Source organism: Podarcis raffonei, chromosome 17 (assembly GCF_027172205.1).
Source record: "Podarcis raffonei isolate rPodRaf1 chromosome 17, rPodRaf1.pri, whole genome shotgun sequence".
In the NCBI taxonomy this organism is placed as follows: Eukaryota; Metazoa; Chordata; class Lepidosauria; order Squamata; family Lacertidae; genus Podarcis; species Podarcis raffonei.
Window position 1 is genome coordinate 37505378 of NC_070618.1, and position 25061 is coordinate 37530438.

The following is a 25061-nucleotide window of genomic DNA, read 5'->3' on the forward strand; positions in this document are numbered from 1 at the left end:
CTATGTAGACTTAAGTATCTTAGTCTTAAATAATGCTTTCTACCAGTTTACCTGGGGAAATGGCTTTCTAATTTCCTGGATGTTTAAAAACCCTGTTATTCCACTGCCTGCCTTCAACTCCTCTCCAAAAAAAGGAAAAAATTAATTTTCCTGTTATCAATGATTTAATATTGGAGGAAAAATGCCTTGGTTAAAGTGTCATGCAGCCCAACCCAGCTGATGTTAATTTTTTATTTGACAATTGAGTTCTGAAATATCATCCTTTCTCACCTCTCTTTAACATAGCTTTTCAGGTGCACTCGCTGTAAAGTCTCAAAGATCATCTGACACAGAGAAATCTATTAACCTGACTCTTTCTGTCTTTGTTCAGTACCCTTCTGTCATCTACTGCTCCTTCTACTTCTCTGGGCTTTTTGGGGGGTGGCAGGGCTTCTGAAGTATTAAAAAAAGTTTTAAATATTCATTTTCAGAGCCATAACAATTTGCCCCTCAAATTCCTTCTTTGTGTCTTGTTGGCAACGTATGTAGGTTTGGCCTAAAGGACTTTCTCTTTTCTTGGTGATGTGCAATTCACTACTGGAGGGAGAGCAGGGCTTGCTACAGCTAGAGGATGGGAAACTTTCTGTCAGGAACCATGTGCCAATGATGGGCCAGGTTGCTGCCAAAAGTGGGCAACCTTTTTCTCTATTTTCCTGTCACCCACTTCTCCCTAGAGAGTGGACTGCTACGGAAAGGGACAGATTACATTTGCCACAGGACTGAACTGATCAACTGTGGAATTTTCCACCCCCCTCCTTCTCCTCTTCTGGTAGGTTCCCCACCATCACCAGCAGTATGGGAAATATGCTGACAGCTACATGCGGCCCTTGGGATGCAGGTTCCCCACTCTGGCTCTACAGTGACTATTAGGCACCTGGAAGAATCATATCACACTATTTTTTACTGAAAACTAGGCTGCCAGAACTCAGAATTTCAAAAGGAGAAAGCAGCTAACCAGGGCTTCTCAGTGCTCCACAGCTACCCTCCTACATAGCAGGAAGTTACAAGACAGGAGCAGTCACTAGACCTGTGCATGCCTACATTTTACATGACAACTGCTAAAAGCACCCCTGACGGATGAGGTGGCGCTCACCCCCAAAATCCAAGTAAGTTCATTAACCTCCAAAGTTTAATAATAATAAAAAATCATAATACAATAAAATAACACACCCCTCCCTACCCTCAACAGCCCACCCTCCCCTGCTGGAAAAAAGGAAAAACACTAAAAAGAGAAAGACAAAAGGACTTTAGTGTCAGAGCCTGAGGCAGCATGGGGCCCATGATTTGGGGTAGGAAGGTCAGGGTGGAGTAGAGGCTGGAGTGGAACGGGAAGATTCCTTGCCCCGTCCACCACCCTAAAGAACAAAGTGGTTACCCCAGTTCCTATAAAACCCAACAGGTACCAGGAGGAAGATAAGGGTGTTTGGGGAGAGCTGCCCCTCTGTGCAACAGGAGGCGCTGCCCCTGTTGTATCTAGGGAATGCTGGTACGAGGAGCAGGGCACTGCCCTTAAGAGGGCACCTGACTCCTTTTACTGCCAGAAGCAAGGAGCTGGGGATTTTCCCAGCACACACTGCTATCGCCACCCACAACAGGTCTCTGCAAGGCTCTAGTCCTTACAGCAACAGGGTGCACCCTGCTGCTTCCACCAAAGGGAACTGGTGGGTCCTGCATTTGGTGCCCATGGTGACCCCTGCAATGCCTCCCCCTGCCGAGGTATCAACAATACAAAAGGAGGAAAAGAAGAAAATGAAATATTACATCATCTGAAAATAGTCTGGTGCAGGGCCAGTGCTGAGTCCGGGTGGGGGAGATTGTAGCCTCCAGCTTCTGGGACTAGGTGCCTCCCCCCCATGCAGAGTGCTAGTCAAACCAACAGGGTGACATGGGGCTGCCAGAGTCCCTTGCAGTGCAGTATAGTCCAGGAAGGGGAAATCCAGGCATCATCTAGCCGTCACAACTGCTAGGAAAAAGGAAGACAGTTACTACACATTAACTATTCGCCTGACTTAAAAATACCAAACACCAAACCCCTGAGTGCCCCACTACTAGCTCAGAACATGCCCCATTCCACATTTACCCCAACTCCATTGTGGCTGCAATCTGTGCCTGCTGCAGGGGGAGCCCCACCCTGAGGCAGCGCTGGGTCTGCCCCCCGGATCTTCTTTGGCTCTAATTCCTCCTTGGGCAAGGGTGGGTAGTCGCCGCGCTCTGTCTTCCGCTTCCGCCTTCGCTCAGAGTCTCGGCCTCTCCCACGGGTGCCACGCCGCTCTGCTTGCTCCAGCTGAAAAGGAACAAACAAGAAAGCAGGGGCTGACAAATCCTGTTTTTTCTGATACTTATGTGGGGTTATTACGTAGTTTATGCCTCTTACAGATACACAGTGTAATATCCTAGCCTACTGCAAGTTTAGGGACGCGGGTGGCGCTGTGGGTTAAACCACAGAGCCTAGGACTTGCCGATCAGAAGGTTGGTGGTTCGAATCTCCACGACGGGGTGAGCTCCCATTGCTCGGTCCCTGCTCCTGCCAACTTAGCAGTTTCAAAGCACGTCAAAGTGCAAGTACCGCTCCGGTGGGAAGGTTAATGCTGTTTCCGTGCATTGCTCTGGTTCGCCATAAGCGGCTTAGTCATGCTGGCCACATGACCCGGAAGCTGTACGCCGGCTCCCTTGGCCAATAAAGCGAGATGAGCGCTGCAACCCCAGAGTCGGTCATGACTGGACCTAATGGTCAGGGGTCCCTTTACCTTTTACTGCAAGCTTTGGCTTAATTTCAAGTTTTTTTTCATGGCGAAACTACACCACAGATACAGATCTGTCATGTGGGCACTCATCTGTGCCTGTGAAGTTGCTGCAGCCAACTCACTCAAGGCTTTGCAAAAGTATTCAAACTATTCTGAAACCCAATATTGGGAAAATGTGAGAAATGTACAAAGTACAACAATGGGCAGGGTTGATTTCCTTGATGCCATATAGAGCAAGACCAGGGTGCTCCAATTCTGCCCCTGTGTGACTTCCAGAGAATATCACAACTGCTGCAATTACTGCAAAATGCAAAAAGGAAGAAAAAGAAAAAGGATGGATTCAAAGCTAATTCCAAGATAATCCTGTGCAGGTAATTCTAATACCTAGATAGTAATCAGTTGCTTCTACAATGCTGTTAACTTATGACTCAACCCCTCTGCACTGACCTGCATGATAAGCCCTTCCTCAGGCCCCTTCACACAGGTAATGCAACTACAGGCACACTTATTCTACACCTGAAGTCTACCACTTATTCTAATAAACCGCCTTCAGCTTTTCTGGATTCTAGATCTGCTCTCTGCTAGAGAGCAGGTTGGATAAAAGAAGCCATGTTAGGAAAACAAAGAATGTTGCAGCATTTTAAAGACACAATAAATATGACATTTTTAAAGGTGCCCCAAGGCATTTCATTGTATTTTTGTTTATTGCTGTTAGCTGAGCACCTTTTTTTTGAAAAGCAGGATACAAATGTAACATTTTTTAAAAAAAAGAACAACGAGCTGCTCAGTTCATGAGCGACTCCAGCTTTGGTAAGAGTCCCTTGACGTATGAATCTATTCCTAATTCACTGACAAATGCCACACCCACGAGTCCTCCTCCAACACTCCTGTGATGCAGGAGGCCATAATGAATTCATGGCTAATGAAAGAAGTCCCAACAAATTCAGATCAGGATTTCTGATGATAATTAGAATATGCCCCCAGAGGGGGGGAAAGCATGGTCACTTACATCTAGCAGTTGGTGGAATTTGTCGAGCTGGGGAGCAGAAGCCGCCTGCAGCAGGCGCCAAATGCTCTGGCTCTCATCTAGCGTCACCTCCAGAAGATCTCCCTCCATTAGCAGCTCCTCCAGGGGTAGGCGAATGGCATCTGTCACCTCCAGCACAGGGCCCTGCAGCCGTGGCAGGTAAGAGCAGAGCGTCTCCAGGTCTGTGAGAGGGGCAGAAAGGCAACTGAGGAGAAGAAACAGCTAGAATCCTCTGCTGCACAACAGGGCTAGGACTAATTTCCCCAAATAATTGTTAAACCAGGCAGACACCAAAAGTGCCTAAAAATAAGTGGAACACTCAAACGACAAACTTCCTAAATACTAAGTAGGGAAGCTGGCAAAATAAGGGCTTTACTAGAGAAATACCTGAGGCACAGGAGCCATTCTTTTCTGGAGCTGTGCAGTCTCCGTTCTCCAAGGAAACCTGGTTGAGGAAAAAGAAGATGTGTGATGAAATGGACTTCCAAGTCACAAATGCAGTTTCTGCACAGGAACTAATGTAGCCCTGCAGAGAGATTCATTTGATCAAGGTAGTCAAGGCAAGGCAATTCAAAAGATGTATATTACATCACACTTTGTCATGTTCAAACCTTTGAGAGACAGAGTGGCTAAACTGGTGTGATGGATTGGAATGCTCAGCTGTTTAAGGAACAAAGCAGTTGGCAAACCAGCTTTTGAGGGAAAAAAGAGGTAGGTTTGGGTGAGGCTGAAATCTCACACACAGTTTGAGGACTGTGAGGAGGTCCCAGGACATGAAACAGCTACAGAAACAGGGGTGCAGAATAAGCAATACAATAAGAGACCTGTAGAAAGCGTCAGGAGAAAAAGGCTTGCAGAAATGCAGAGAAAACTAGGAATTGAGGCAAGGGACTAATCAAGAAGAGCAGAAAAGGACACTGAATGAACTTTCCAGTGCTTAAGGAGAGGTGCTGCATACTAAGTGAGGGAGAGAGAGAGGAATGCTGGAGGTGGTGGTCCAGAAAGAGGGTGGCTAAAACCAAATGGGACAAACTAGACAGTGGCCTGAAGAACCAATGGGTAATGGACGTGGGGCAAAGTAACACACAGTGTCTGGCGATAGGACAACTGCGCATTAATAACAGGAAGTGGGCAGGCAGGGGTGTATAAGGGCTAGATGCAGGAAAATTCTGGCAGCAGTGGCTTCTCCTGTTATTATAGCAGTGTGTCAAGGGAGATGAAGGCCAAGCAATAGGGGTGGGAGATGAATTTCACATATTGATCTGAATCAAATAATTATTTGGTTTCCAGAACAGATTAAAAGATTTAAGATTGGCAAAGAATTGTATTTTTCCAAGTGGCTCCATTCTCTTGCATATTAATGGCTCCAGCACTTCTTTTTGTAAAAAGGAAAGTAGATTATTGTTCCTCCTTATCTCCCTCCCTACAGTATCTTTTTGTAATTTACGTTTTTTTAAAAAACCAAAATTACCAAATTCTTTGAAGGCCCCAAATACAGTAAAGTGTATTCAGAATTCTACCAGTAGGCGTGGGCACTAACAAATGTACAACAAAAGAAGTTCCTTATTGCAAAGGCTGGAAGGATGAACACCCACCATCCACTGACTGCACGAAGATTTCACTGCTCTTTCTACAATGGAACATGTGGATTATAACCATCAGACTCATTTAGATACCTATTTGGACAGAAAATCTATACATTTACTTTTTATTGTTATTGCTAAGCTGACCTTTCTACAAAATAAGAACATTCTGCTACTGGAAAGCAAACACACCTATTTGAAAGACAAATACATGCACCACACTTACGCTCCCAATCCAGACTTGACTAGTTAGCACTAAAAACCAACCCATCTCCCCCTGTACTCACTTACCTTGGTCTGTTCATTACAGCTGCTCTCTTTGAGAGCACCTGCCTCCTTGGCCGAATCTCCAACCAGTCGCTGCCGCAGCCCCGCCAGACGCTCCAAGGCAGCTGCTACATCTGAGGAGGCTAGGAGCTGGCGGGCACGGTCCTGCCATGTAATGGCTCGCTCTGTCAAGCACTGTAGAGCTTCTCCCTCAGGCAGTCGCACAGGAAGCTTTTGTAGGGCTACAAGCAGAGCCAGGATCGTCTCCAGGCGGGGCCGGCGAGAGCGCTGGCAGAGTGGGCAGAGGAATTTTGCTTCCCATTCCCACCATGCAGGAGAGGGGCGGGGGTTGCCAAGGCGGGGCCAAGCCACACAGGTGGTGTGGAACCAGTCCTGACACAGTTCACACTGCAGCATAGCAGGGCTTGGAGGCTGGGAACATACACAGTACTGGCCCCCAGGAGAACTGTGCGTTGATGGAACAGGCTTCTGGGCATTTGACTGACGTAGGCGTAGGATCCCCGCTTTCTCCTTCTGCTCACCTTCTTTGAAGGCCAAGATCTGCTGGCACAAGGTTACATAGTCGTGATTACACAGAAGTAAAAACTTAAGCAAAATCCCATTCTCCTCACTAGAACCTAATTTCCCCTTCTCCAAACAAGGTACTACTAGATTAGTGATGGGAAATCTGTGGTCCTCCAGATGTTGCTGCACTATCTGGCTGGGTATTTATAGGAGCTGGAAGGTTACAGCTACCTCATCTCTGAACTAAAGTAAGTTATTAGCAGAAATCCATACATGCTACCCATTTCCCAGATTCTTCAGTACTCATCTACAAAAGGACAAGTCCATCATATCAATTTTTATATTTCAATAGCAATGCAGTCCTACTTACTTTCAGAATCATTAAAATTTAAATGTGGACCTCAGCAATATCTGAAGCATTGCTATGATTTTATTGAATTGTATAAACATTGCTAAGATTTTGTTGAATTGTATCAATCATTTTGATGAATTTGTTGTTTGCTTTATTCATGTGTTACTGTGTTTGATAGTATAGTGATTGCAATGTCTGTTGTTTTTTAATGCTATTGTGATGATTGTGAGTTGCTTTGAGCTCAGAAATATTAGATCAAATCAAATCCATCACCATTGCAGGTGAAGGTATGAGAAACAATCCTACCAACCTGGGGCTAGTTCAGAACCAACACCTCTCATAGGAGAAAAGGCCCCAGACCCCATTCATAATACAAACAGCCCTCTCAAGCCAGCCACTCACAACGGAGCCAGGGTCCCTGAGGTCTTGTGCTGAGAGGCCCAGGCTTTCTGTATCAGATTTGTATAGGCCTGGTTCCTTCTCCCGCTGCCACTTGGTGCGTTTGACACTGTCCGAGTCGGCATCAGCACATGGGCACAGCACCTGGGAGAAAGAGGCGAGGTATGAAGCCTTTGATTCAAGAGGTCAGGCCCTAGAATGGCATCCACCCATCTCACATGCACAACGCCACCACTAACCTCAAGTAACGTGTAACAGGAATTCTTTTTGAGGAAGGTTTTGGAAGCCTTTTCCCGCCAGGAATGTGCAGTAGCCACTTGCACTTCTAAGTGACGCAGTTCCTCCAGACGCACCGGCAAATCCCTACCCACAGCTACAAGCCCCTCCAGGTCATCCAGGCAAGGATAATGATCCCCATTCTGTAAAGAGGTTATAGTACATATTGAAGAGGTTACTGTGTGATTCTGGGGCCTTTACAGCAAAGTTACCCAAATCCTCAGGGCTACAGCACACCTGGATCTCCTCAACATCAGCAATCCAAGCCTGTGCCTTAGAAAGAGCCTCCTTGAGTGACAGGATATTGGGCAGGTGCACTGGGATGTTCTCTGCCTCTTTGATGATGGCCTCTAGTGTAGCTGGTGGGTGCTTCTGCCTGCAAGTGATGGGGAGGGAAGTCATCAGACAAGGATTTTCATGGGCATGTTTTGGCACATACACAAATAACTAAGTTCTGTTGAGGTGAACCCTACCAACAAGAGCTGTGGATACCCAGGCATCTGAACTCTTCCCTGTCAACAATGGTGCTTAAACCTCACCTGGCCTCCAGGCACATCTGGGCTTTTTCCTCCCAACGCTGGGCAATAGTGAGTAACTCCTGTAGTTCAGCCATGGCTTTGTCCACAGCAAGGCTAGGTGCAACCCCACAACCAGAGGTGATGAGTGCTCTCATAACAGATAGAGTGACTTTATCTTGGGGTGAACGCAGAGTCTGCTTGACCTCCTCCAGCCAGACAGCCTGTTGCACCTGTCTCTCCAGTAGTTCCATCTCTGGCACCTCCACCCCTAGGCATGTTCCCTGAGCCAGCAGTCTGTGCAGCTCTGGGGAGTTGCCTGGGAGATCCTGTAGAGCTTCCTGAACCTCAGCTTGGAAAGCTTCCACCTTCTCCAACACACCCTAGAATATGATACATATCATCAAGTCAGACAGATTCCTTTACAGTCACTAAGTGTTTCACCTAGAAAGCAACACCAGTCATCAGTGTTCCCAGTGGAGCACAATATATCTCCAGTTGTGGCAGGGGGCCACAATACACCACCAATTATCCCACCTGGACTTCTTTGATTTGGTGCATGACACAAGGCAAGTTGCTCATTTGCTCTAGGAAAACACGTAATTCTTCCACTGTCATATGGACTGATGGTTCCCTGTAAGAGCAAGCAGGAAAAAGGACAGAATGCACTTAGCAGCTATAAAGAGAGAAACACAACAAAACTTGATCCCACAGAAAACTACTGAAGAAAACAGCCCCCTCACTAATACAGTACGATTAAAACAAAGAAGAGTATCCCTGCAGAAGAGGCACTTTGGAAAACGGACTGCCTCAGCCCAATGGACATATAAAGCTGGATGCAAGACTATGCCATCCACACTTTATATTGTTGTATATAAAACTCATTATCTGCAGTCTTCACTCACCCAGTTTCTTGGCTGCTTATCAGACCCAGGGCCTCTGAGACACACTTCTCTGCTTCACTCAAGCAGCTTTTGAGTCGATGAAGGAGCTCATTCTCAGGGAACTTCCTCTCACGTGCCTCAGACTCTAGGGCACGCAATTCCTCCAAGGCTGCAAGAGCAGACACACTTCATGAAGTTCAGAGCCAATTACACCTCTTCAGCTACACCTCCTGCTATCAACCTCAGGAACCCAGGTCAGAAAAAAGCCCATGAGTTGCCAAAAGCTTTCCAACGATTGTGGGATTCTTGTCTCTCAATCAGTGGGTGACACATTACCTGATTCCCAGCTCCATCACTCTCATTCTGAATTTTATGCTTCAGTTCCTACTACCGTGTCCCACTTGTCACTGCTTTTCTCACATTCTGCTTTACAAAAGGAAGCCCTAATGCTTACAGCAAGGGTGCATACTTTCTGCTCACATCATACCTCAGCCTGTATGCAGGGCCTTGGGGGATAATTGCACACTTCCCCACTGAGACCAGAGAGATTAACCTTATTCGTTAGAAGACACCAGTGCCTTATGAAATAAGAAGCCCAAGGTCACTTACTTCTTTTGCGTCCGTCTTCGACTTCCAAAGCAATTCGAACCTTGTTGGCCCACATGTCAAAGCACTCAGCTCGAACCTTCAGCTTGTGTAACATGGCTGGGAGCTCATCCAGAGTGTACCGATACCTGAATGGAGGAGTAAAAAGAAGGGATCAGTCTGATCTCAAAATCAGAGCAAAGCCCACAAAAGTCCATTCATCAACCCTTAAATCATACCTAACAACCTGTACTGAAACTATTATTTCCTCCTCTCACAAAGCAACACACCATCTTTTTAAGACTTTGAATGTACCTACAATTTATTTTAGTGTCAATCTTCCTATCACTTTCATTGTGTTGTAGTTACTAGAGTGGCTGGGGAAACTGAGCCAGATGGGTGGGGTATAAATAATAAATTATTATTATAATAAATTATTATTATTACTACTGGCTACTGCTTATCACTTCCAAGTTAGCATCTCTGAAAAAGTGAAACCTTCAGCATTCCTATTCTGCAGCCTTTTTACAGACAATAGGTTTATAGGAGCACTTCAGAGCACTCTTAACATAGTAATAAGGTATCCTCCAAACTTCCACATGCAAGCCTGAAATGTCAGGCAGGCACAGATGTGCCACTATCTTGCAATGTTCTCAACAAGTTTCCCAAGCCCACCCACCCCTTTTCCCCATGGTGTCTCCCAACCCCAACATCTGAGTCAGGGTACCAAGATGTTGCCGTGTGGACCACTGGGGTAAACACATCACTCCTAGAACAGTTGTGACTGTTGCCAATTTTGTGTGCTAGACAGATGGCTGCTTATGTTAATTTTGTTTTTGAATGAAGTGTGACAGTCATGACGATTTCACCTATACAGAAGCTGAGCCTAGTAACACTTCAGGAGTCATAAACCATACATTTCCCTGTGTCCAACTCAGCACCTCTCCTCTAAAGTCACACCAAGAAAACAGTCTTAAGATCTTAGCTGCTTTTAAAAAAAAGCAGTGTCACATGTTTCCAATGCTGCTATAATACTCAAATCAATGTAAAACACCTAGAGAGCCAGTGTGGTGTAGTGGTTAAGAGCGGTAGTCTTGTAATCTGGGGAACCGGGTTCGTGTCTCCGCTCCTCCACATGCAGCTGCAGGGTGACCTTGGGCCAGTCACACTTCTCTGAAGTCTCTCAGCCCCACTCACCTCACAGAGTGTTTGTTGTGGGGGAGGAAGGGAAAGGAGAATGTGAGCCGCTTTGAGACTCCTTAAAGGGAGTGAAAGGCGGGATATCAAATCCAAAACTCTTCTTCTTCTTCAGCATTGAAAGGGCCAGTCAGCCAGATGCAGGGTAACAAATACAAATAAGGGGTGGAGACAAAGAACTTGTTCAAAATAACTCATTTAAAAAGATTTATCTTTTTGCTCTGGCTGGTTAAATTACCTGATTTCTTCTTTTCATGTGCTTTTAAACTGTTTTATTGCTTTTATGTTACACACTGCTTAGAGCTTTTAAGAAGTCTAAAGTTGTTTATAAATGCATTTAAATGAACAAACAAAGCAGTCTACTTCTTTCTGCCCACCTGAGGTACTGCTTGCTGCTGGGGCACTTGCAGAGGTCATTGATGTGGTAGAGGCAGACAAGACAATCTGGACAATCATAGCAAGCTAGTGCTGACAAGAAGCATGTTGTCTTGCACTTGTCACATTGGCGCTCATCATCTGGGAGCAGCTCAAAGGCTTCCCGCTCTGCCTCCGTGATACCCTGGGGTGGGAGGAAACAATGATCAACTGCTCAGGAATCCACAGCTATCATACAATTGTTCCCTGTCCCTGCATCATATACCCATCATATTTCCCTGCACCTTGTCAAGAAGAGCCTTGCGCAATTTGCGCTCCTCTTGCACCAGAATAAACATCTCTTTGTGCACAGCAGCTGCCAAGTTCAAGTCCAGCTTCTCAGGGCATGCCGCCATCTTACAGATAAGCTCCTCATGTGAGAACACACAATATCGACGGAGGCGGCGGTAGTGCTCAATGCACTGGCGACCAGCTGGCAACTAAGAAGAAAAAGAAAGAAGTCCATTCGTCAATACAACTGAGGATCTCTGGCTCCCAGGATTGTCAGGTGAACCTTACATACGCCACAGTCATAAACTGCAACCCACGTTCATCACCCTGAAGTCCTGCTTTGGTATCCCACCACACTCTTTCTTACAAGAAAAATATTCTAAAAATGCAGAAATATGACTCACCCAGTCAGCAGTACAGAAGTTTACTGCTTCAGCAAAGTTATAGCCCTGGTTGAAACCACTGTGGTAGGCTCTAGGGAAGGTAATGACAAACTCTCCAGCACACTGGTTGGTTCGGACAACCTGCAGAAGCATACAGGGGGAAGCAGTGAGAACAGGGCAGTGCAAGGGAGACACACATACATGCTACTTAGACAGATAGATTACTCACTGGGACCCCATGAGCCATGAGTGTGTTGGGGTTCATGAGCGTCACCAACTGGTGCAACAAGTCTGGTTGACTCTCAAACAGTTCTGGGGTCAGCTTCTTCATTACATCTTCCAGATGTTCAGCAGCAAATGATGGGACCCCATACCAGGTTTTGGGCTCACCCCTGAAAAAGAAATTGAGTCAGAAGTGCTGCTTTCAGCTATCCCTAAAATACGGGAGAAGGCAGCCTGAGCATCCACTGATTTGCAGCCTCAAAATGCCCCCTCAAGACATATGGTTACTGAAGTGTATAGAAAGAGGCAAATTTTATTTCAGACAATTTTGTCTCCCAAACTGGTTCACATCAAGGTTCAAAACAGGTGGTAATGAAGGAAGTCAGAAAAAGAGAGGAAAACTGACAGAGTAACAAAAGAAAGCGTACTCGCTGCACTGCTTATTTTAAAGGCTTATTATTTAAATACTACATAATGCAAGCTCCATTATAGCAGAATTCTTTCTGGGGTCCTCTAAATTCCATGCAAAGTGCCACGAAAGCAGACTTGTGTTCACTGTTTTCTCTTTCATCTGTCTTTCTAATTAGATTTAATAAAAATAAAATAAAATATTCTTTCGGCCTTATTTGTGATTTTTAAATTTTTACTGTTTGTAATAGACTTTCTTACTTCCAACTTGGGCTGCCTTTAGAGAAGCCTTGCACTCGACAACAAATCCAGCCTCCATGGCCCCTCCCCTCCCCACCCCAGATGTCTTACCAGTGGAGGTAGTTAATAGAGTAACTCCAATGATCCTCGATGTGCCAGCAGAAAGCAGAGAACACCATGCCCACGTAGAGCCATGGAACCTTCATGCCCGAAATATCAGCATTTATGTGGCATAGCACTGATTGCTTCAGCACTGGCATCACATTGAGGTTCCAACCGCTAGCTGCATACTCCTGCAATCACATGTAGAGAGCTAAGAAAGAGGGTAAGGCTAGTAGTACAATGTAAGCCTCAAGTTACAAAGGGTGAGGGGCTTAAGATATGTAGGCAAGAGGACGTCTGCCTTCAATAGGGTACACACCGCTTCCTCTGGAGAGAGCTGCCTTTTGCCATCATTGATGGGGAAGCCACTTCCAAATTCCTTGGAATGGATATCAGCCCCATACTCCACTGTTACATCTTCTTCAATGCTGTTTACTAAGCGCCAGAACTCCTTTTCCACCAGCTCTGTTGGCACCATCTGGGAAAAGAAGCAGAGGAAGAAGTCAAGAATACAGACCCCACATTTTTAAACTCAAGAAACTAGAAACTGCATGGCAGAATCTGCAAAATAACGGGATGCTGTGTTCCTTCCTTCCAACACCCAGCATATTCCACAACCTTCCCAGAAATAAGGTGAGTCCTACTAGCCCATGGCCTAGCCTACAGTGAGGGTACTGTGACTCACATGTACAGGCATATTGAAATAGTCTGCCTTGAAAGAATCTGCCATCTCGCCAAAGCTCTGTAGTGTGTACTCTCGAGTGGCCTGCTCAAACCCAAAAGCCTCTGGGGGGCGTTTGCATTCCTATAGAAGAACAAAGACAGAAAAAAATAAGTAAAAGGATTCAGACATGGCCACTGCCCCCTCCCACCAAATTATCAATGATGATCAGGTTAGCAGTAGATTCATAATTATTTTTTAATCAAAAACAGATCCATTTAGATCAGGCATCTTCACATCTAGACACACAAAAAATGTTCCACTGTGCCTGCTGTCAAGAGGCAGAAAGGGACCCCTTACCGCCATGACACATTTAGGACACCTCCAGACGCCTTTTGGAATTTCAGGTAAGGGGGGCAATAGGCAGAAGATGTGGTAGTTGTCATCACAGCCATCACATAACAAGAGCTTGTCATCCTCATCTCCCCGTGCACAGATACGACAAACAAAAGACTCAATCTGGAAGAAAATAGAGCAAACCCTAAGCACTCATATAAGAATCAAGAACATGTGTCTGCTAAACCCCATCAATGGTGTTTCTTTGACAGCAGCCATCACTGCATGTTCCAAAGGAAAGTACAGGACGCTGATTCAGCTATTGAATACAAGCAGGCAAAGTGTGACTGAGGTCACATCTCCCTGCAACCAGCATCTATTAGTCACTCTTGATCCATTCCATCACTGATAAAGAGGAAAATGAGATCCTGAGACCTTGAACAAGAGAGAGGAGGTAACCCGCTCTAGATGCCCTCCTCCGCCAACAAAGGATACTTAATGCAAAGGCAGGATATAGAGGGGCAAATGGAGGGCACCTGACTAATGAGTAGGAACACAGAAGATTCCACTTACAAACTGTGTGTTGTGGTTGCGACGCAGGCGCATTGTCATCTTGGTGCAAGGTTCTGGACTGTGCCTCAGCTCCTCCTTCATGTTTGCATAGCGTCGGGGTGATGTGGGCTCCAGCTTAGTCTCTGGAACAGGGGCCTCCTCTTTCACTATCACTGTTGGAGGGCACTCAGGCATCTCCTTGTCTATATTTGGGGAGAAAAAACCTTAGGAATGGAGAGGGCCGACTCTGCCTCCGGCTTTTCAAATGCAGGGCTAGCTCACAATTCCCACCTTTCTTGCGCATATTCTTGTCCTTGGCCACAAGCCCCAAACCGAGCATTTTAGGACCAGCACCATAAATCTGCAGTTTCTTCAGTTCTGGATTCTTCTCAATGTCTTCCTCTGTTGGCTCTGGCTGCAAGGAAGGTGTAATTAGAAAGGGGATAACTATATAAGGTTACCAGCCTTAAACGGTGTCACAAACACTCGAAGAAAGCAGCAGCAAAGGAAAGCAACAGTAGAAGATAGACTGGGGAGAAGAACTGTTGCATAGGGAGAACTGGATAATGCAAGGATAGTGCTAAGCTGTGACTGAGCTCCTGGGGCAGAACCTCACATTGTGCAACAGAATTCTTGATTACATACATCCCTGATGTGAAACATGCCATACTGCAACATAAACAAAAGTCAAGAGTGTATTATGGGAGATTTAGTCTCCTTAGGCCGTATTTCCCATTTTATGTGGTCTATGGACTTCCAGCCATGAAGCAGGATAAGTAAGAGTAAAAGAGAGGCAGGAGAGATGGACAGAACAGGAACTGTACCCATGCTTGAGGCGCTTGCTCAGGTAACAGAGCTGGGGCGCTGGGAGGCTCAAGGCACGATTCGGATTCCTGTAGGAGGGCGACAAAATGAGTGGGGAGTAGGGATCAACAACAGGGCTGCAGGAATTTTTATGAAGGGAGTAGTACTGGATTGTAATGAAGGAGATGGCTGCCTGGTCTATGACTTCTTTTTCTTGAACATCTAGAAATGAAAGGAATTAAGGTGCCTTACAATTGAAAGCCATCTGCTACAATGGAGCTAAAACTGGTTAGGCTTTACTCTCTCCTGGAATTCCTCAAGAATTTCAGGGTAGTCATGGTGGGGGAAGGGGCAAGAAGAAAAGGGGGGGGAAACAACAACTATTTTGTGGCTCATTTTACTGATGGGGAATCAAGAGGGGAACTATTCAGCAACACAGCAAAGCTTAAAACGTGGGAAGGGAGAAATAATCCTGAAATTTTAATTCTTACCACCACCCCTCATCCTCTATAGACACCCAAGGCACCTTAATGTAGATTAGCTAGCCATTCACACCTTTAAACCATGCTGTCACCCTAGTTCTTTCAGAGTTTTGAGAGTAGGAAAATGTGGATTTTGAGCTATCCTTTCACTGTAAACAGACAAAGTGGGGATTCTAATCCATATTCATGATGAAGACCATGGAATCATGAGGTTATTTCAGATTAATTCATGCCAAAGATCTAACCTTGTTTGCGAGACATACCCCAATAAATTTCCATGCTCCTAAAGATGAGCAACTCCCAACCCCTTTGCTATTATCGGTTGTGTCTTTCATTTTATAACTGAAAACAAAATATGAGGCTACGCTCCAACTGCACACTGTTAACCACAAGACTCATGTCCCTGCCAACTCTGAGAGAAGTTCTTAAAAGGTTGGGACAAGGTCATCCAAAATGTCGTTTGCTCTTCATGATCCTGCTCACCCGCTGAGATATGGCAGAAAGGTCTTGCTCCATGTTCCACCACTGCCTAAAGTAGGGATGGGGAACTGCCAACTTCTGAACCAGATACAGAACTCAGCGGAACTCCTTCAGGCTCGCCAGTTCCAATCCCACCCATCAGCTGTTCAGCAGGGAATAGCTGAGAGGGAAGACTGCTTTGGTGTTGTGCAAAGTGTGCAAATACAGATCCTTTCTTTGTAAGAAGATCAGCCAAGAGGTAGTCTTGTGTTCCTGGCAAATATGCAAAAAGAATCTGTACATATTGCAACTGAATGCATGAAATGAGGCTTTGAATAGCTGCAAAGCAGGGCCTGAAGTTCACCGATGCATTGAGGTTATCTGCATTCTTCTGCTGGTATTATAGGGTATTTTTTGTTTTTTGTGTGCCTTTTGCAGTCAGGATAAAGGGTTTTGAAGAACTTTTTTTTTACACGTTTAAAAACAAACTAGAAATGGTGAAACTAGAGCAGATTCACTAAGAATTAAACATACGTCTCTGTTTCCATGGGAAATAGCTTTGCGTGTGAGTGTGTGTGAATATGACTGTGTGGTCTGGCTCCATCCACTTTTGGGGCTGGTGCCCCCCCCCCCCCCCGCTACTGGAATGCAGCTGACAACTTCCCACTGGGGTAATATGGTTTTTCACCTATGAGTTTTCCCTACCTCTAGACAAAAGGATAGCAAGTGGCTATGCAGGACAGGGCTCCCTCAAGTTGCAGCACCCATACTCTGGAATGCTCTCTCTTGTGAGTCTGCTCTACCCCTTTCCTCTACTGAAAGACGGCCTCTTTAGGCAGGCCTTCATCTTGGAATAATACACACTCCACAAACCAGCATATTTTTATCCAACTCTTAATGACATGGTGTCTGCTGTTCTTTTATTGAATCTTTATCATATTTTAGTTATTTTATTGCATGCCACTTTCAAAGAAGCTGCTGCAAAGCAGCTTATGTATTTTAATTAATAAAAATGCATAAACACACCTGTCCCTTGAACATGCTCTAAACAACTAGATTCAACATTTACACATACTGTACTATACAAGAATAGTCAGCTTTTGCTTTTTTAAAACCAACCAACAAAAAACATAACTTTTTTTTTAAAAAAAACCCAAATCTACATTCCAATAAACCTTTAGTGGTTCACAGCTGACTAAGGCTTAAACCTACATTGTTAGCTCATAAAGATGAAGCACGCACACAAAAAAGTGAGGCAATATCCCTTCTATAGAAAAGAACACCCACGTTTGTAAACTCTCATCTACTTGGTCTTATCACCATTCCTTTCTCTTCCTGCCATAGTAATTTAAAATCACTGAGCTTGTTCCTTCCAAAAGCAAAGCTTTGTCCCAGAAGAGCCAAAGACAAACATTTCCAGTCTTTAAGACCTGTGAGGACAAGACTTCTTTATGTGGGAGGGATGCACCCCAGCAGGTCTAGGAAGAAACAAGGCTTTCTGCAGAGTCAGGGAGATGCTTGTGTGTAACAGCCCTGGGAGTTAGTGACTGGCCCAACCCAGAACAAAAATTGTAATTAGGGCTGAAGGTGTGTCTTATACTCACCTCCTGCTGCAGACGCTTGGCCCGGCGCCCATAGCTGTTGAACTTAGATGGCTGAACCGATTGGCGCAATGGGATGCTGTGTGGCTTATACTCCTTGTCTTTCTCTTCGTTGTCAAATGGATGGGTATTGCACTGCTGGGGGAGAGTAGAATTAGCACCAAACAGACCTCATGACTACAGTGACCCCATCACTAGGGATCAGATAACAAGTGCCTAATCCAGCTCTCTCACAAGAGCAAGAGACTAACACCAGGGAGCACATGACATCTTTGTGCAGCTCAAGTCTCTGCCTTGCTGCCTACAAAAAATCATTTTCCAGAACAGAATAGTTCCCAAGGGGAATGCATTCAGGAGGTTCCAATCTTTCCTATAAGCATCTAAAATAAGAAGGAAATGGCAAGCGCAATGAGGTTTTAAGAAGTTGCGGAACACTGTTGTAAAGAGATCTGCTACTCACCACCAGGTTGGCACCGGACTGGTACATTTCATAAGGGTAAATTATGCGCTCATAGTGGGAGCGAAGAAGGGATCCAATGTTCTTTCCCGATGGATAGGAAAGGCGTTGAGCCACTCGTGCCCACCGCCGATCCTTGCAGATGGCTTCATATCCACCTTCCTCCATCACAATCTGGAATACAAAAATATTGAGAAATACTATTCCTCCCAAGCTTGGCTAATTTCGCACAATCATCACACAAAAGGAATGCATATTCCAGTATCATACTTGGTTTTTCCTATCCCTGTCTCCAAATCGATCCACAGCAACCCAAGGCTGAGCCCTGGCAGTCCCTTCACCAAACCAGTAATGAAATCCATCCATTCTACCATCCCTTTTAAACTTTACATATTATCTCCCATCTCTGTTTTTAAGGAATAGCTTATTTTCAATGGAGGAATTTAGTTTCCAACTTACTTTGCTGAGGCTGTACAAGTCAAGGATTCGCCTCTCTACATTGGGGATTTTCAGTGCAGAACCTTGGATTTCCCAAAACTTTGCAATCTGGTCTAAATAGTTCAGCTTCACTCTGGTCTGTGCCTGGCAATAGGGACATGACAAACTGCAGTCAGCTTTTCTCATATCAATGACTTACATTAGTTTCCGACTAATCATGGAATCTTTCAATCACCAATTACTGACCTCTAACATATTTTCATGATGCCATGATGAAATCAGTTTTGTAGATAGCAGACACACTCATTGAACTTGGCTTAGACATGTACACTACAGTAATATTTCAACTTTTCTCATCTACATAGCTAAGACTTTAAACTTTGACTCCTTCACTCCAAAAAGGAAGCTAGAGTGCTAGGTCACCATCTCACACCTTAACTCCTTACAGCACAATCCTATGTAAGTAATTCTCAGTGCCTCCAACAGGGCTTAACAAGTGCATTTAGGATTGCAGCCTCAGAATGTTCACTTATTTCATCAAGTACAACTCAAGCTGCAATCCTATACACATTTAAGTGGGAGAAAGACTCGCTGAATTCAATGGCGCTTTCTTCTGAGTAGACATGTATAAGATTGTACCATCTTGCCAGTACCTTATGCACATAAATTGTTTGAAAACTACAAGAGAAGAAAGAACAAGAGCAGAGAATCAGAGATACTCTAATTAAAGCAATGAAGATGTGGGGAAACCCTTAAAATACATTGTAAAACAATTACTACAATACAAATAAATATACTACATACAAATCTGACGCAGAAATCCCACAATTTCTCATTATCCTCCAGGATGCTCTCATATTTCTCGAATTATATTAATTTTGCTGCAATTGATTAAAGGCTTCTCCTGATAACCTTTTCCAGTACCAAAAAACAAGAAGGCACGGCATCTGTATTAGCTAGCCTATTCATTCTATCAAAAATGTGCAAGGAACCTTACAGTTCTCTGTCTGTACACTTGCAAGACTCACCTCTAGTTCATTGAGCCTCTGTATTCGTGGGGTAAACCGGAAGTTATCCACTTCCACAGCAAAGGGAGGCTGCCAGTCCTGAGAATGAGAGGGAAAGATGGTGTGGTTAGGATCCCAATGCTCTTTGTGCACACATGTAAATCTTTTAAATCTAAACAGCAAGAGATTCCAGTACTTTTGCTCACAACACACCACCATGAGCAAGGATTAAGCTAAATATCTACGTGCCTTGAAGCTCAGAAAGTAGTCTCACAGGATCCCGTTTGATTTTAAGCTTAGACTGCTTAAGCACGTTAGTTAGATTAAAAACAGGAAAACTTTGGCAGAAGGGGGAATACCCTTGATGTAACAACAAAACAGCCCCCCATACACAAGAGAGATCAAGCAGAGACACAGCTGACACTTGAAAGAGGCCTAGCTTTCCACATGGATGCCTCCTAGTGAAGCATGAATGCATTAGGCAGTGTAAAGTGGTGCGCATGTGTATGTCTTCATCTTGACCATTTACAAGCACAGGACATCATCAGTGTCTCTTTCACCCATTAGCAATATTCTTCCCCAAGGCACTGGACATACAGGAACTGAACTATGCTGATGCTGATACACAGGCACTTCAAGGGTGGGGCAACTGCTTATGGTCATCAAATGCCAGACATAAAGACAAGGGAAGGCCTGTGAAGGAGTGTGTGTGTGTGTGTGTGTGTGTGTGTGAGAGAGAGAGAGAGAGAGAGAGAGAGAGAGAGAGAGAGAGACAGACAGACAGACAGAGGGAGACAGAGACAGAGAGATTCCAGGTCTCCTAACAAAAGTGGGTCAAATTGATGGTTACACATTTTAATTTCATTCAGCTTAAACAGCCACCAGGATTTGTGTGTCCCCCCCTTCCGATATGATTCATATAAATATGTGCTATTTCTTGGACTTGTGGCAGCAAAGAATAGTATTTTATTGGTTTCTAACAGTATAACTCAACTAAAAAAACAAACTTAAGAGACAGGCTAAGTTGGAAAATTCCTGTTTTCTCAGTTGCAAGGCATTTTATCACGTTGCTGATTTCTAGTAAAATGCTTGCTTAAGGAATAAAGCAGATCTACAATGCCATACATTCTACTAAATGTTAGCACACACACAAAATCATGACAAAGATATCAAATAGTAATGCCTCTTAAAATTCCAAAACCTAAAAATGGAAGAGGAAAACCAAACATGCTAACAAGACAACTCTTAGGCACCATTGTCCAGACTCACATCATTGTCCAGACTCACATTGTCCAGGTTCCCATCCTACATCAAGCTTGACTACAGCAGAAACAGTCGATATGGAGGACACTGACTAGTTTCAACTACAGCATATAGCTCTCTAGAAACAAATGTGGAACAAACCACTTGTTCAAAATGTTCCATTTTACCTTCACAAAAACGCTTTTCACTGGACAGACGTTGGTACACTGACTAAAAACCACAATAGTTTCTCAGTGAAGAAGAGAAAGAAGGGTGGGTGGAGTTGTTTCAATAGCTTAAGTGGGACCAGAGGGCAAGAAATGCTAAAACAGATGGGCCCCCTCCTCTAGACACACCTACCTGAATTCCATTTCACCATCTCTTCTGGTCCCACAGAAGAATCAAAACTCTATGCAATGCCTCGTTTGATACAATCTCTGCTAGAAAAGCAGCATTGCTCTAATAATACTTACTAGCCTTTCCCTCTACTGCTTCTTAGAAAAAGTTTATGTCATTTGGACATTACAGAAATGCTGTCTGTTTTGGGTTTTGAAATCTTTAGGCTATGACCAGTTCCCCTGCATCAAAATAATACAACAGGGAAAGAACTAAATAACATACATGCAAATCAATAATATAAGCTTAACTTCATCACTGTTGAATGAAACTGTTAGCTGTAGTGCAGTTTACAGCTGAGGCCCAGCAAGGGAAAAACTAAGAAATTCATGAGACATCAGAATGTAGAAATAATCATGAAGTAATAGAAGCAGGAGATAACCCAATCTACAACTTCTACAACTTTGCAAAAGAACAAGCTCTACATCAAAACACACATTTCACCACATCTTGACAACTCAATCAGAAACTGAGGCCTCTTCCAAGCCCACAAAAATATGACAGAGGTTGATACAAATATTATGAAGACCGAGAATCAACATTCTTCCAAACAAAGCCAATCACTCCATCAACTTGCTCATCTACTCAGCATCCATTCACTGATTATGTCACAAGTGATTCTCCAATGTGAATGCAGATGGCTCAGCTCCCAAACAGCATGCTGGGCATCACTGCCTCTAGCATCCACAGATGCTACGTATCCATTCGTATTATCATGCCAAGACAAGCATCCCAAAGACTGGTGATCTCCAGATATTGTTGGACTACAACTCCAATCATCCTTGATCTTAGGCCACTCTGGTTGGTGCTGATGGGAACTGGAGTTCAACAACCTCTGGTGGGCACTGGGTTGGCTCTCACTGCTATGACTTGCTGGAAGAACCCAAATATTTCAAACCCACCAAGGCCACACATCTTCCACATCACACTCTATTCTTTCCATAACTATGACAGCTCTCAATAATTCCTTTCAGGAGTTACAACAGCCCCCTACATCCTTATGACAGCTCTCAATAGTTCCTTTCAGGAGTTACAACAGCCCCATACATCCTTAAAGTCATGTTATCCACACCCAAGCTCTGTCACTGGTGCTTCTTGAAATTGAACTCTCTCACCCACTGAAAGGGGAGCACCCCAATACAATTCCCACTCAATCTACTCCACTTGCTCACTGGCGGACACCAGCCCCAACGGCACTCAACTGCTCTAAGCACCTGCCTGTCGCACACCAAGAACCTGCTGTTCCAAATTCCGCATGCCCACTGGCAGGCACGGGCTACTCCGAAATCCACAGGCGCCCCCCAACTCGTGTCCCCTTGCCCACTGTATTCCATACTTACGGCAGGAGGGCGGATCTTGCAGATGCCGCTCTTCTCTGCGATGGGCCGGATTTTCGCAATGTAACCTAGTGGGTCGCTGAATTCTGCCCAACTGGGCTCAAAGACGGGACACTCGGGCGGCGGCAAGAAATCCTCCGGGGGCAACGGGGGTTCGGCTTCCCCGGCCCAGGCCGGGCCACGCTCCACCCACTCGCCTTGCTCTGCCCCCCACAGCCCCCGGTCCGCCTGGTCCGCCCCTCTGGGAGCCCGAAGAGCTCGATCTCCCCGGGGACCCCCATCCCCTTGCTCAGCCTTGTCGCCCCTGGGAGCCCCTCGCTCCCCCTTGGCAGCCCGCTCGGCCTTCTCGGACCTGGGACCACGCTCCCCACAATCCCCGTGCTCCCAACTCTCGCCTGAAGGGCCTCTCTCCGCCCTCGAACCCCGCACCCCTCGCTCCCCTTTCTCCTCGCGAGGCGCCCAGTCTCCCGGGCCTTGGTCTCCCGCCTCGGTCTGCTCCCCCAGCTCCTCCCGGGACTCCATGCCCCCCGCCCGCTCCTCCCTCCCGGGGCCCCTCAGGGGGCCATACCCGGCCCCTCCCCCTCACTTGAGCCGCAGGCCTGACTGAAGAGGGTTAACTAGGCCGCTCGGCCGTAGCGGTTCCCCGGGGTCGCCGCTCCCCTTAGCCTTGCTCCCGCCTCCTCTCCGGGGTCTCCCTGGGGCCTCTCCGGGCCCGGTGCCGCTCTCACAGCCCTCCCTTCCCGGACTCAGGGCCTGCCGGGTCCCCTCGGCCTGGCAGCCGCCGCCATCTTGGACTTTCTCAATACCCTCCGCTGAGGCTGTGCCATCACAACAAAGCGTCTCCCTCCGCCACTCTCCTCAGGTACGAAAGGAGCCTCCCCCAAATGTCGCCGCGCGCCTCTAAAACGACCTATCTCATGCAGGAACCCCCATCCAAACGGCTCAGCTAAGTGCGTTGAGTTACGTCGGGAGCTCCAGAAGCAAAAGAAAGCAGAAGAAAAAGTCCCTCAGGGCCAAGGCGGAAGGATTCAACCAGCAGGGGAATGTGGTTGCTGGAACTCCTTGCGCACGTTTAAAGGACCGCATCGCGCCTGCGCCAGAGAACAGAAAACAGGAAGAGGGGGAGGACGGTCGAGTGGGCGGGGCAAGTTCTAGCCCCACCCATTCAGTTGTCAGAAGAGCCTGAACCTCACAGCTGGTTCGGTTCAGTTCAGTTTCTATCAGCAGGATCATTACCTGCATATTGTTGACAGATTACCTCATGCGGACTCCTTTAGGCGTATATGCGATGCGTTTAGGAACAAGGCCAAGTCAAACTTTTGACTCCCGATTCTTTGCGATCTAGTTTTCAAATATATCTTGGTCCAGCAGCTGGCTTTTCCATTTTAATTGTAATCCATCCAACAGGGTTCAGCATGAGCTTCTTCAGCGCACACAGGGCAAGGCAATCTTGTCCCTAAGAGAACTGCTATAATATAGAAGTTTATTTCTTGGAGCCTGACAATGCTGGAGGACAATGCGGGTGGCAACAAGCAGGGTAGTAACTAAGATGTTGGCATGTTGCTGCTGTCTCCTGGTTTGATAATTTCAGAAAAGTATTCTATTAGATGTTCCTTTCTACACTCATAATGTCTACAAGGGTGTGTTGCATACTGCTTGTGGAACAGGCCAATGCTTATCACTGATGCAATCTATCCTTATTGTTTTTCTTGTTTTTCTTTTTTTAAAAAATTACATGGAAATAGTGAAGTTATCAGGGGTCCTTTGCCAAATATCTTTTTTTTTAAAGAATATTTATTAGATTTTACAATTTTTAAAACAAACAAACAAAAACAGAACAAACAAAAACATTAAAAAAGACATACAGTTCATAAATCATACTTTTGAATAACAAATTTCTCAGACCTCCTCATACTTCTCTTCCTTGTATCCCAATTAGAATTATTAGTTCAGCAAATCCTTCATTTAAAAATATCAGTGGGCAAGGAAAATTACCAAATGCCTAAAGTAACTGGGGTCTCAAACAGGTAAGAGACCTTCTCAAAATAGATTAGGGAAAATAACTTAGGATTCTGCCTATATCACAAATGATATAGAGTGGCTGGGAAAACCCAGCCAGTTGGGCAGAGTATAAATAATAAAATTATTATAATGATTATAATGATTATTAATGCTCATTTTTGTGGCTATACCACTTCAAGAACACCGGAGTATATTCTTTCCATTTTTTATATAAAACAAACAAACAAACAAACAAACCTGAAGTTCATTCCCATGTTTACAAAAGAAAAAAAGAGAGGGAGACATAACAGAGCACTGCTGAGATCCACTGAACCCAGAAGTAAATTCCACTCTAGGGAGTCATGCAGTGCAAGGTTGACTTTGTCTTGACACAGGAGTTGTAACACTGATTTTGAGTATTTGAGTAATGTTAATTTGGCAGGGAGAACTTATTGAAGTTATTTATTGATCTGTTTATTTATATGCTGCTTAATGCCAAAATAGGCTTCCAATTGGTTTGCAAGTAAAAAAAACCAATTAACAATGAACTCCGTATTTCATCTAGGCATTTTTTTTTTCACTTCTGCTATGAACCCAAAATTTCACTTCTGCTGTACATCTTCTGATTTCTTCTCTAGGGCTTCCTGATAGCCTAATGAGGAATTTAAATTAACATTGCAGGGTCTAACTTACCTCAATAATTTTTTTTTGTTAAATTCTACTTTTGAAGCATGTTACTAGTAAAATTACTTTTTAAAAGTTAAAGTGTAGTCATTTTGAAATCAATCATTTACTTTATTTCCAGGTAGGTCTTCAAAGGGGGCTTTTCAACCACAATAGCAGATTGATAGTGGCAAAAGTTGGGGGCAGGTGAGATTTGTGACGGCTTGATATA

At 45.0% G+C, this 25061-nt stretch overlaps 1 protein-coding gene across 7 annotated transcripts; it reads right to left on the reverse strand.

The window, feature by feature from the left end:
• Nucleotides 1–217: 217 nt before the first annotated feature.
• On the reverse strand, nucleotides 218–23207 carry KDM5C (lysine demethylase 5C). 7 transcript variants are annotated; one of them, XM_053371754.1, is made up of 28 exons: nucleotides 22169–23207; nucleotides 19212–19289; nucleotides 18205–18327; nucleotides 17749–17919; nucleotides 17292–17423; nucleotides 14767–14835; nucleotides 14234–14357; nucleotides 13964–14145; nucleotides 13415–13573; nucleotides 13079–13198; nucleotides 12713–12871; nucleotides 12403–12584; nucleotides 11651–11813; nucleotides 11443–11562; nucleotides 11053–11247; nucleotides 10771–10952; nucleotides 9221–9345; nucleotides 8633–8780; nucleotides 8265–8361; nucleotides 7752–8110; nucleotides 7450–7588; nucleotides 7176–7355; nucleotides 6940–7080; nucleotides 5685–6224; nucleotides 4198–4255; nucleotides 3793–3992; nucleotides 2120–2323; nucleotides 218–2002 (listed from the first exon to the last, which is right to left on the reverse strand). In XM_053371754.1, exons 1-28 carry the CDS (start codon nucleotides 22685–22687, stop codon nucleotides 1994–1996), a joined length of 4878 nt encoding a protein of 1625 aa, XP_053227729.1. In that variant the 5' UTR covers nucleotides 22688–23207; the 3' UTR covers nucleotides 218–1993. The 7 variants fall into 7 exon arrangements, with proteins under 7 accessions (XP_053227729.1, XP_053227730.1, XP_053227727.1 ...); XM_053371755.1 differs by having other exon boundaries at nucleotides 218–1999; nucleotides 17292–17426; XM_053371752.1 differs by having other exon boundaries at nucleotides 17292–17426.
• Nucleotides 23208–25061: the final 1854 nt, after the last annotated feature.